The sequence below is a fragment of the Sinocyclocheilus grahami genome, unplaced genomic scaffold, assembly GCF_001515645.1.
Source record: "Sinocyclocheilus grahami isolate Dianchi unplaced genomic scaffold, SAMN03320097.WGS_v1.1 scaffold94.1, whole genome shotgun sequence".
Classification (NCBI taxonomy): Eukaryota; Metazoa; Chordata; class Actinopteri; order Cypriniformes; family Cyprinidae; genus Sinocyclocheilus; species Sinocyclocheilus grahami.
Window position 1 is genome coordinate 1,044,014 of NW_015505273.1, and position 13,929 is coordinate 1,057,942.

The window sequence follows — 13,929 nt, forward strand, 5'->3', positions numbered from 1 at the left end:
AACAATGGTGCGGGGAACGTCAGCTGTTGCTAATCGACTGGGTCTGCGGCGTGTCGTAATCCGGAGCATTCATACAAACCAGTACTAGGCCCAATGATACTGTAGTGCATATAAGGTGGTACTTTGACTCATATACAATGATGTTGAATGATTACCTAGTTAATTTACCGTTGTATTCACATGATATGTCTAGCATATGTCAGACAAGCCATTGTATTGCCATGGCACATACTCAATAAACATTGAATTACTAATAAAGTTGAGTACGCTTACTAAAGTCCTGTGGCAGTACCATAGTAATGATTTGCTCACCTTATTCTTTATAACAGAGTGTATATTTATTTACATATCCACTCTTAACTAAAATAACAGCACTGTTTTCAAGTTATGCAGGTAAGAAATCTAGTGCACATTGGATTTTAAATAAAATGATTTAAAATAGTTTTATATTATTTTAATTAAATTATTATTATTTTTATTGTTAAAATAAATTATTTTTATTTTTAAATGAATTATATAATTAATTAATCAAATAAAATGATTAAAATACATTATTATTATTATTAATTTACATTATTTAATGAATTAATTATTGTATTTATTTATTTAATAAATCCTCCTTTAACCCATTGTTTCTAAAGTAAATATATCCAGTGCATATTGGATATTTAATTAAGTTAAGTTATTTTATTTAATTGTTTTAATTATTTTATATAAAATTATTTAAAATATTTTCATTTAACTGTTTTAATACAATTATTTTAAATTATTTTATGTAATTGTTTAAATGATTTGTTGTATTTAGTTATTTAAATGACCCTCCTTTAAGAGTCTAACCCCATTGTTATGTATAATGTGCGTTGGATTTCCTAGCTGCATAATTGTAACACAGTGCTGTTATTTCAGATCAAAGTTTCTTAGAGGATGACCCTACTACTTGCCAGCCCCACCATTCTGTGTGAGAGTCTCAGTAACCTGATTAGCCAGCCTGTCAGTAATAATAAGGCCAGGTCTTGGATCTAGGACCCATCGCTGCGTCAGCTTGGGTGAGATGACAAGAGAGACGTGGAGAGCTAACCACAACAGGAGACAAAGGAGTGAGTAAAATCTGTGTGTTTCAAATGTTTTGTGCTTGCATGTGTGTTTTTCACTTCAGAGATGGTGATGTGGGCTGAGCAGATATTATTCTGTAGCACTTATAATGTAATATACTTTTGTACAAAACATGGGATGTTAGTGTACTTTTAATGGTGTAAATTTCAATAAGGAAAAATGGTTCCAAATAGTATCGGAACCCTTCTTAGTGTTAAATGCTACTGTATTTAGTAGATTCCATATAGAAAATACATTTTAGAGCAGGACTAAAGACCTAAAACCATTATTGTTGTAAATTAAATTGTAATAATTTAATTCAATTTAAAGTTGATTTTATTATTCAAATTATATTATTTTTTATTTTTCTTATTTTATTCATAAATAAAAATGTAATTATTTAATTAAGCGTGAAGACCTTAAACCCTAACACAAATAACTTTTTTCAGCATACTGTTCTAAACTTTAATAATCTAACAAAATTTAATCAAATTTGATTTAAATGATAAATTAAATTATTTAGTAAACCATAAAGACCATGAACCCTAAGGCTAAGAACTATGTCAAGATATTGTTCTAAATTGAAATGTAATAATCTAATACTAAAATAAACTTATTTAAATTAAGCTTTAATAATTTAATGAAATTTACATTTAAAATGTATTTTATTATTTGAATTACATTATTACATTTTTATTTTATTATTTAAATGTTATAGTCAAGAGTAAAGACCTTAAACCCTGACACAAAGAACAATTTCAACATATTGTTCTACATTGAACTTTATTAATCTTAATAATTATTTCATTATTTTATGATAACAAAAATATATTTTTTAATAATTATTGTATTTAATTATTTAAAAAACCCTCCTTTAAGAGTCTAACCCCATAGTTTCAGCTGATGTTATTTCGGGCTGTATTATGCACATTTTAATGTAATTTAATGATTTGTGTTCAATTGTTTTAGGCTGCAAGCTTCTGAGTTATGCACTGCAGAGAACCGTGGGCCTCTAGTTTCTTGGCAAGGGGAGGGCAGAGGAACACAAACTGTGGGTGGACCCCTGTGACAATGTAGATCAGGCACCTAAACCCTCCCTGGTTGAAAAACACTAGTACCATGAATGCTTACAGTTGTTAGTACTGCTGTAGATCCAGGAGGCTGCTAGTTTAAGTTTAATTCCATGGATAATACAGGCTTACGCTGAATAATACCAGGTGGACAAGGACTAGTAGTCTGCTTAGTGCAGGTAAAAAGGATTTGTGTCCAGACCCCTGCTTTGCTGCTCCAGAGAGAAAAACCCGCAACGCCAAGCCAGGAATGTCCAATCCCACACCAGAAACTCGGGCCCGTCCGGACCAGCCTGAGAGTGATGGGTCGTCCGAACCGTCACCCCAGGCTTTGAGGAAGCCACCTGGGCATCTGAAGTTGGCACGCAGCCTTTCTAAATTAGACTGCGACCTGCTGGCTTCCCCTCATTGTGAGGACGTCGGGCCTCTTGGTGGCCGGAGCGAATCCCGGTCCAACTGTGCTGCTGAGAGGAAGGAAATGGAGCAGATGCCCTCGTTTGCCTCTGAATGGGACGAGGTAAGAGCTGATGAACTAAGAGCAGAGGAGGGAGAACATGAGACTTCCTCCCACCAGAGCAGATATGTTAGTAGTTTTGATTTTACTCTGAAAGTTACTTTTAACATACACTAACAGTCAAAAGTTTGGGGTCAGTATGATTTAGTTTTTTGAAAGAAATTAATGCTTTTATTCAGCAAGGATGCATTAAATTGATCAAAAGTGACATTAAAGACATTTATATTACAAAGGATTTTTGAAAAACTTGCTTTTATTTTAAACTTTTCAGATTTTTTTTTTTGCTGTTTTCAACAAAACTATGAAGCATCACAACTGTTTTCAACATTGATACTAATAAGAAACGTTTGCGTGTTACAGTATGTCAGCCTTGTCCAAAATGATAAAAAAATAAATAAATAAATACAACTATGCTAGCCAAGCAAAGTGATAGCATTTTGGAAAATAATATTTTTATTTATTTACTGAAAATTACAGTTTCAAACCTCTCACTTTACCATAGCATAGTCATGTAACAATGTAATGTAATTAGTCTGTTTTTTAGGAGTAATGCAATAACATAACATGTTACGTTTATAAAATTTATACCGGTATACCTACATTACTTTTCTTTTTATGTCATTTATTTTCAGACAAATGCATTTTCCTCCTTCCTTGTAACATTAGCGCAATGGCCTACATAGTCATGTTAACTAAAGATGTTAAAAATTGATTTGCTAATTAAAATAAAGCTGAAATAAAATTGAAATATTAGATGAAAAATTTTAAAAGATAAAAATAAGAAAATTTAAAAGAAAAGAAAATTACAAATGTTTTCTTGGAATCTAACTGAAATAAAATAAGCTGAAGAAAATGTAAAAAAGTAATAAAAAAAACATAAGCACATAAAATATTAATCAAATAATAATATTAATACAAATTAAACTAGAATTAAAATGAAAATTCTAACTTAAAATATTAATAAAAACTATAAAAGTATGTGAATAATACAAAATAACATTGGTTCAGAACAAAACATGTGAGTAAAGGATGACAGAATTTACATTTTTGGTTGAACTATTGAGAGAGTGAGCCGAATAACAGTAACTGTCATGTTATTTTGCATAAAAAGTAACAATGTAACTTTTAGTTTCATTTTTGAAACTTTTATTATGGGCAGTGCATCAATGTAATGTGTTACTTTTAAAAGTAACATTCTCCAGCACTGGTTGTGGGTGGGAAGCTCTAGCAGTGCGTAAGGTTGAGGAGGAAGGGAGGGAGTCTTGACAGTATCAGCGCCGGTGGCTGAATGCTGAACGCTTGACTGGGCCCATCAGTCCTTCTGCTGCTCTATGCTGGCCGCAGCGCACGGGGCTAATTGGGCCTTAACTGTCACTCCACATCTTCTCAGGAAGCTTCCCAGGGGTCGGCCCACGCCGCACACACAGGCGCTCCTCTCCCCTCGCCTCGCGCCAGAGCTTTAGTCATCATCACGCCAAACAGTGCAGCGCTGCCTTCACACCTTGTGCTAATTACAATGACAAACACGCATGTTGATTCAGTCACTGATCGCCATCAGCTGATACTGCTGTAACAATATCTTAACTAGACAAATGTATCCGTTTTTTTCAGTAAATAAGAAAAGGCCTTAAGCCACCTAAACTTGGACGTTATAGTGATTTTTGTTTTAACTTTTAAACCCTGTATTGCACTGCTTTGAGTGGCTTACATAAAACAGCAGCAGATTGCTAAGGTTTTATGGGTTATTGCTATAGGTATTTGTTTAGGTTTACAATCCATGATTGCTTGTCACGATCACCAGCTGGAGTGCCCTTGACAACCAGCAGAGGGCACTCCATCCCATACCTCTGTCACTCAGTCTTGGACTTCATTTCCCATAATCCTTTGCCCGGACTTGTCAGTACTCATTGTTTGCACCTGTGTCTCGTTTAGAGGTCTGCAGGGGCTTTAAAGTGAAGCCCGAACCCGGCCCGTACCCAAGATCGTCTGACCCGACCCGACCCGAGCGGCACAGTTAAATTTAGAGCCTGAACCCGACCCGAACCCAAAACCTTTTTTTTCCCCCCCACAACGAATAGCCAATTTTTAAAAATGCTGTATTTCGCAATTGCATGCAGCGGCCAGTAAGCAAATACATGTGAAGAAACAGAATCATTAAGGCTCGGCCAGTACACAAGGCAAAAGAAAACACTAACACTTACCAGTTATGAAAGTTTATGAACATCAGGTGCAGCGGTCACATAAATTCTGCCGAGAGAATGGTTGTATACGACAAGACGATAATTCTTCCATCGTGCAAATTATGGTCATTTTCGTCAGTTAAGGCTCGTTAGCATTCGGCCTGCTTTAAATCAGACACAGAGATGCAGTGCGGTAAGATCGCATTTATTTGAATTAATTATATCATTTATTTGAATTAGCGCGCGAGAGAGAAAGAGAGAGAGAGAGAGATGAAAGTTGCATGTGTGAACCTGCGTCTGTGCGTCTCTCTCTACAAGCAATGAGGCTTAGTTCCTTCAAAAACAGCGATTTTACCCCCTCATTGCAGAGAAATATAACGTTGCAAGTCAGTAGCCTGTCGAAGCTATTTTACTAATAAAAGTTTCAAATAAAATAAAATGTGTGTGCGTGCGTCTATGAAAACAGCGTAGCCTGCATATAGTTTTAGTTTAGCTATAAACCAGAGTCCGACCCGAACCCGAAGCTATTCATTAAACATTAACAGTATTTAAAAGTATTTCGGGACCCGTCGGGCTCGGGTCGGGTAGCAGACCTCTAGTCTCGTTAACCCTGTCTGCTCATGCTATATAAGCCTGGTTCATTCTGTCACTCATTGTGAAGTCTTGCATGTGTCACAGCTGCAGTTCTAAGCCTTTTATCCTGGTTCTCTTGTGTCTTGTTTTCCTGGTTCTTGATATTCTGCTTGTTTTTCTGGATTGCTCTGTTTGCCTCAGCCCTGAACTCTGTCATTGTTTGGACTGCTTATTGTGTTTGACCTCATGCCTGTTGTGGATTATCCCTCTAATAAACTACTGCACATGGATCCTCAGCCTTCGCGTTCCTGTGCAGTTTTGTGACAGCTTGGATGCTGTTAGGTAGTTGTCCACAAGGTGTATTTATATTCTTATTATTTATTAATCTTGTGAATGTTTTGAGCTTTAGTTTTAATATTTTCAGTTAGAATTTAAATTTTTTGTTTTGGGTTTTGTCTTTTAATTATTTCTTAAATGGTATTTATTAGTATTTCTGTATAGTTTAAATTCATCTTTATTTCATTTCTAATGTTAGTAATTTTAGTACTTTTTTCAGTTATGTAACATTTCAGATTTTCATGTAAAAAAATTTTAATGTTTTTCTTGTAAAATTTATATTTTATTTTGGCCTTATTTCAATTTATAGAAAACAAATTTTAAAAGATTTAGTTTAAAAAGCTTCTAAAAACTATTAAAAACCATTTTTGTTAATTGAAATAAATCTAAAATAAAATATTAATATTAGAAGAAAAGTTATTTCAGTTAGTTGTCAAGACAACATTTCTCATTTTTGTTTACTAAAATTACTAACTGGGAATAAATACAAATTTTAACTGAAATAAAACTAAAATTGAGATAAAAAAATGTATTAAACCTAAATAGCAATATAAAAAAAAAATGACAAAAACATCTAACAAAATTACAAAAATAAAACTTAAAAAGTTAAATATAATAGTAAAAAACTATAATAGTAAAAAAAAAAAAACTAAAACAACACTTTTGCTATGGGGATCTGACTGGTATCTAAGGTGTTGCTAGGCGGTTGCTTTGTTTTTCTAGGTTCTTGCTAGGGTTTAGGTCATTGCTAAACAGACAGATAATGTGGTGACTTGGCGTATTAATATTCAATTCAGTTGTGCAGTCTCATGAGTGCATATTTCAAGTATTTTACAAATCAGTATCATCCAATCAGAATTCAGAATCAAAACTATCCATTTTGTAATAAAAACACTTACCACTTCTTAACTTTGATCACATTTATACTAAAAGCTTTATGAAACATTATTCTCAGGTGGTTCTGGGAAGGATTATATTATCAGATTTTGGAGCATGATTTCAACTGTAGACATAAGCAGTTTAATAGAGCTGCGGTCAGGGTGGAGTGTCCTGTTCTCAGAACATCCTGTTTCACATTATATATAGATGACATCTATAAGTCTGAGAGAGGGAGGGTTTGGAGAAATGACTGGGAGGATGAGGTGGTCCTGCTGTTAACACACCGATACAAACCCACTCAGAGCTGAGCGCTAATATACAGGCAGACAGAGCCAACATGCTGGCACACGCTCACCCACCGCAAAACAGCTGCATCAGCGTTTGTGCGTTAGTCACGGTAATGAATGTTCCTCGGACACAACTTCTGAACTGTGTGATCTTTTTGATTTAAAAAATTTTCTCCTATGCCTGTACCAAGGCTGTATCCAGTATTACTATGGCATCCTTTGATGTGATTGAATTGCAATGTAACTAGCATGGCAAATGAATGAAAATGATAATTTTTTTTAGTACCATGCTAAATACTACGTACCAAAGTATTACAGTGAAACTGAAATGCTTACCATGCTTGACCTTTGACGCCTTCCTCCATGCACATTTTTAACACTGTCAGTGTGACTATAGCAGCCCATAGCTCAGTGTGTTAATGTTTCAGCACTTCTGCAGAAAACCTGTTTAAAAATAATTTTGTGTTTGAGTGAGCGGTCAAACATGCTTTCCACAGATGGCAGTATAAGTCTCTTCATAATTCATATGCAAACGGAAGATGTCAGGGGGAACGTATCTGAAAGATGTGCATGGGGGGAAAAGAAGTGGGCGTCAAATGCTTTCACCTGTCAGAGAGCTTCTGAGACTTTACGGCCCGTTCCACACACACGGCTTGCAAGTTCACTGAGCTTTCTTGCAAATTAGCTGCAATTGCCATTCATTTTTTTTTCTTCAAAAACTAAAGTTATTTGCATTAACATGAATAAAAGAATACAAGTACAGCGAGCAAATAAATGTCAAAAGGTTAACAATGAAAGTTGCCAATTTAACATGCAGGTAATTATAACCAAAATAATGCATTAAAAGCACTAATGCATTTAATCATGCGCCATGACCCGCAAGACTTGGTGCTTGTCACTAAAGATAAATGATTAAAATAATAATGTACACTGAATGCATACTAACTACCTGAACAATTTTTTTTAATAAAACAATTTAGAAGTATGAAATACTTTGATGTCTTGTCTATGCTTTTTAGAATTTTTGAATCTATTTATTATTTTAGCCCAATTTTACAGGCACAAAATTAGAACAGCACAAAGCAAGCATTTGTAAACTGTTTTATACTATATTGAAACTCTTTCAGTAATGCAGGAACCCTAAACTATTTTTTATTTTATATTATTTGATTTAATTTAATTTAATTTTATTTTATTTGATTTTATTTGATTGTTTATTTGTTTGATTTACAGTAATTAATGAATAAATAGTTTAATAAATTAAGTAACTTGTATAATTTAATATATTTATTATTATTATAATTATTTTAATAAAAAATGGATTGACAACCCTAGTTTCAAAATAGTATACAAAAGCTGTTTTTCTGTGCTGTTCTCATTTTTTTGGATGTAAAACTTGGCTAAAATAATGTTTAATTAGAATATACAATACTTTTTATTTTCTGATATGTATGGATTTTCAAAGTACAACAAGGTATTATGTGTTATTAAATGTATTATTTTATATGATTTATTAAATTCTGCTCTTACATTAAATTTGAAGTAATACAGAATGCGCTGTAAAACTTGGTCACAGATAGTTTGGAAGTATCTACTGACAGTCGCATTTACAGATTTACAGTCGCTCTCCATTCTTAGGAATTGTAAAATGGCAAAACATGTAATTTTCAGAATGAGATCATATCCCACTGTCATGGTGTCTCTGCTTTAATCAGAGTGGCTCTGTGGTGTCAGCAAGGCATTGGCCATCACTCCAGTCTCTGAAGCCTGTAATCTTGTTACTACTCTGGCACATCTTTATTACCCCCCGACTTCACATTTTCTCACTGGCTTCTACATATTCACTCATTAGGTTGGACATTGTGTGATGTTCCTTATTGCTGTCTCTGCAGAATGAAAATGCTCGCCTTTCATGAACTGTTTTTGGAACTCTATGGCTGGAGGATACGACCGCAATAACTCTCTCTCTCTCTCTCTCTCTCTCTCTCTCTCTCTCTGTCTTTCTCTACATGAGTCTACACTTCAGAAAATTCCTCAAAAACTAAATTCTACACATTTTGAAGAAATCTGCAGTCAATATATGAAGTCTAAAGTCCTTCATACGCACTGTATGTTTCTAAATGAAAATCTGAAACTCTTCACAAAGCTGTTAAAGGAATATTCTGGGTTAAAATTGCTTTTGATTAAAACACTAAAAATGTTAGACTCGTCCCACTCTTTAAAAAAAGCAAATAATAAAATGCATTGACAGAAATCGAAATCGAAGTTAATGGTTCAGTTATTCCATCTCTGTTAAATGTGTTGTTTTAGGACTTTTTTTTTTGTAATAAGTCCGATACGGGATTATATAGTTAACTAAAACTAAAAACATTATGAATATGCTAATTTATTTTAAAATTCATAACTTGAAATAAAATAAAATATAAAAAATGTATTATATTTCGGAGATTTGCCAAAACATTTATCATTTTTATTTAATCTAACTAAAGCTATAAATAAACTAAAACTAATAAATACAAATTAATTAAAAAACTATTTAGACATTAAAAAACTAATAAAAATTATCAAAACACAGCAACATAAAATCTAATTGAAAATATTATTAAAAACTGTAATGGTATATCAATGTTATTAATGATAATGATTAATGATATTAAATTATACTTGCTTGAATTTATTATATGGTATCTAATTTAAAATACCTACACTGTAAAAAATGACTGTGAATTTAACGGTAAAAGACTGTAAAAATGCTACAGTAAAAACCTGTTAAATGGTTAACGGTAAATTCCCCTACTGTATACGGTGAAAAATTGTATTGGACATTACATGTAATTTTACGATAGTATACCATTTTTGGAAGTGAAAAAGACCGTATAATTTACAGTGAATAAACCTTTCCCAGAATTCTCTGCGTTAGATTTCAAATTTGATGGTCTTTTGTTGAAATAACTATGTTTCTTCTTAGTTTTTTCTTATCAGTTTTGTATATTAGGTTTGTGTGTTACACCTAATGTTGTTAAATGCAGTTTCATGTGTGTTACCATGATGGTGTTTAGTGTTTGTGTGAATGACACTGTGCAAGTTCTATATATGTTATTATTTAAAAGCTGCTTGTGATGGGCTTTGCTTCATCATGTGTCTTTCTCATCACCTCCTGCATTTGGTGGTTATCAGTGTATTACAAAGGTACAAAACAGATTTCAGTACTTCAATTGGTTGGTATAGTAGCATTATATTAGTTAATGAAATTACAGTATTTAACTGTAAATTTAAGTTAAAACCGTAAAACCTAAAATGTTGCTACCGTATTTTTTACGGTAAAATTCCGGCAACCACAGCTGCCGTTTTTTTACCGTAAAATTTTATGGAATTATTTTACAGTGTAGTATAAAATTAAAACAGGATAATTGCTGTATAATATTTCAGATTTTGTATAGTTTATACTGATGCATTTTTGTGTCAAGATAAACATAGAAAGTCAATTTTACAATGTACAATGCTATGCATTTCCAAATAAAACAATATGTGGTGTATGACTTCATTGTATTTATTGGAAGTTGATTAGTTTTACTTTGGAATAGCATGAACTGTACAGAAAAAGACTTGTCTTGCGTTACGAAAAGTAAATTGAGTTCATTTTGATTTCATGTTGACGTAGTCTTCGTTATAGTTCAAGCCTGGTTTTGTATAAATGTCCTGCATTCTCTTAATGTCTTGACTTCTGAACATGTACGAGGAGATGAAGCCTGGAATGAGCACAGACAGCTGAGGGATTCTGGGAAGTGTACCATATAACGGAGTGATGATGCATTGTGCATTCTATAGTGGATAGACATGAGAAGTGTGCAGAAGTAAGTCAGTACAGTATGTAGGTTACTTGAGAGTGGGAAATGCAAAGGCCTCTATGGCTTGAGGGGATCTAGCACGTGGGCCGTGGCATCTGACTGCTAAATGAATCTAGGGGCTTGTCAGCATGTTGATGCCACAAGCACACAGCAGATACATTTGCCAGACTTTAAATATTACATCAAAAACCAGCGTTTTTCTATTTCAGGCCTCTCCTAAAAGTATATTGATTGGAGAGTAATCATCAAGCTTTTACGCGGATGGAAAGTGTTCTTATAAATATGATTTCGGTTTGCTTGTCTAGTCGGTGTGTTTTTTTATATATCACTCGGGGTGCCTGGATTATTAATTGTATTTAGGTTTTTGCTGGTTCCTTTTCGTGAACATTTTCAGTTCTGGTCAGTTCTGATCTTTTTTACTTTTTAGGAAAAGCTCATTTTTCTGCATTTCAGATTCGTCTTGGCAAACAACTGTATGAATTATGAATTGAAATCAGTTCTAAAGGCGTACAATGAAGACTAAACTGTCATGGCAGAGTACAGCGAAATTAAATATTTAACTGCATTTTATAACCCTTCTTTTCTTGATGTTGTATTGTAGATTGAAAAGATCATGAGTCTAATTGCCAGCATCGAGATCTCCAAGGAGCATCACCCTGCATCGGAAGGTAAATATAAGATGTCAACTGAATGACTTTGCAAACTGTGTAATGTATGGATTTTAAAGTAATTATGCAGTTGGTTACCTAAATTGATTTTCAAACTTAGGGTTAGGGATTTTACAATCTTACCACTCAAAAGCAAAAATTACTTCATATCATGCCAAACCTGAATGACCATCTTTTTATCTTTCTATATTTAGCTTTTATTTTTATATTTTCACTTTTGATGTTCAAGTTTTGCTAATTTTGTTATGTGCTTTAGTTTTAAGAATATATATATATATATATTTCTATTTATCTGTTTCTATTTGATCATGACCCAGGACCACAAAACCAGTCATAAGGGTACATTTTTTGAAATTGAGATTTATACATCATCTAAAAGCTGAATAAATAAGCTTTATTAGGATAGGACAATATTTGGCTGAGATACAACTATTTGAAAATCTGGAATCTGAGGGTGCAAAAAAATCTAAATATTGAGAAAATCGCCTTTAAAGTTGTCCTAAAGAAGTCCTTAGCAATGCATATTACTAATCAAAAATTAAGTTTTAATATATTTACGGTAGGAAATTTACTAAATATCTTCATGGAACATGATCTTTACTTAATATCCTAATGATTTTGTGCATAAAAGAAAAATCTATAATTTTGACCCATACAATGTATTTTTGGCTATTGCTACAAATATACCCCAGCGACTTAAGACTGCTTTTGTGCTCCAGGGTCACATTTAACTTAATTTAGTTTTTAGTTTTAGTACATAAACTTACTTTTTTCTGTTAGTTGCCAAGTCAACATTTTTGTTAAAGTTTAATATTTATATTTTATTGTATTTCAGCTATATTTCAAATAATTAAACCATTTTTGATAGTTTTAGTTTTAGTAAATTAGGACAGAATTTTAGTTAACTTCATACCATGGAACTCATCTCTAACTATTTGAAATAAAGACATGAAATAAAATTCTACAGGGTTTGCTGATGTGTTTTTGTTTGTTTGTTTTTGAGAATGTTTTGTATGGCAGAATTTTAGGATATAAAAGCTATATAACCTATAAAACAATGCTACTAAAGTTGCTGAGAAAGCAAGCAATGCATTTTTGTGTTGCATGTTTGTTTTTCTTTCCTTAAAGTAAACAAATGTGTCTTTTTGCAAATATAAAATTAATATGAATACATTTATTATTAAATATTATTTTATTTTTTATTTTAGATTGTTTTATTTGTATTAATGTTATAATATTTTAAATAATATTATATATGAAATATTCTGATACTATTCTGATACCATTGCTGTACCATGGTAATGCCAAAGTACAATGGCATTTACATAATCCAAGGTACTTAAAAAATACTATGATACTATAGTTAGTACAATTCCTGGAGGGCCGGAGCCCTGCAGAGTTTAGATTCAACCCTAATTAAACACACCTGATCCAACTATTTAAGTCATTCAGGCTTATTTGAGAAATGCATGGTGTGTGTGTGTGTGTGTTGGAGCAGGGTTGGCACAAAACTCTGCAGGGCTCCGGCCCTCCAGGAATTGAGTTTGACACCCCTACTATAGTACATCAAAAGCATGGTATTATCATGGTACACGCCCACAAGACCAAGATATTGTTATTTTGCCATGGTACAAGTAAAAAAACACTGAAATTGCTAAAATGATTAGCTCCTTTTTGCTAAATTAAAGTTGCTGAGAAAGACATTGTAATTATTGCATTATTTTGTGTTGCATTTTTTTTTCTTTCCTTAAAAGAGGAAACAAATGTGTCTTTGAAGGAAAAAGTATAGATCTTTAGAGGCAAATGAAAGTCTCGTTAAAGGCAAAAACATTATAAGATTAATTGTGATTTTAATAAATTGACAGCCTGATTATAAATAACATATATGTCTAAACAAATAATCCAACTAATAGTCTAGCCTCTGTGACAGACCACAAAGCTTTGCTTTGGCTGAATCATCCCTCGGGTCAGAACTATTCCACCAGCGTCTTTAACAACCAGCGGTTTTCTTTCTCAAGCACATGCTCTCACTTTTCACCCCAATTTGGTCTGTGTCTGATATTTTTGTACCTGATATTTTGACACAGACACCCTCTGGTACACAATGGGCACTGAGGGCCTACTTTAAAAAGATGAGATCACGATCCATTTACAGTGGCCATCGCAATGATACTCAGTAATTAAGACTTGATATTCTTTTCTTCTTGAGTGGAGCCTCCCAATGTAGTTGCTATATATGGAGAGAGAGCACTATATTTTAATGGACTTTTCTGGGAGAGATACAATTATTTAGAAATTGTAAAGCAGAGGATCACTTCAAAGGAACAGACAGCACTATTGTTGTGTGAAACATTGTCCTTGAAATTCTCATGGGAGTTGAGTTGTTTGCTGTTTGATAAAAATGCCAGTGTTTTCTGAAATATGTGATTTTGTCACCTCAAATTCTCTCTCTCTCTCTCTCTCTCTCTCTCTCTCTCTCTCT

General features: G+C 33.1%; 1 protein-coding gene across 1 annotated transcript in view; it reads left to right on the top strand.

Moving 5' to 3' along the window:
* Nucleotides 1-2,067: 2,067 nt before the first annotated feature.
* Nucleotides 2,068-13,929, top strand: part of LOC107587622 (ankyrin repeat and SAM domain-containing protein 1A-like) — a 20,347-nt gene continuing 8,485 nt past the window's right edge. Inside the window, exons 1-2 of the mRNA XM_016275469.1 lie at nt 2,068-2,679; nt 11,381-11,447. Coding sequence (XP_016130955.1) covers nt 2,413-2,679; nt 11,381-11,447 — 334 coding nt within the window. The 5' untranslated portion in view covers nt 2,068-2,412. The remainder of the gene's footprint in view (nt 2,680-11,380; nt 11,448-13,929) is intronic.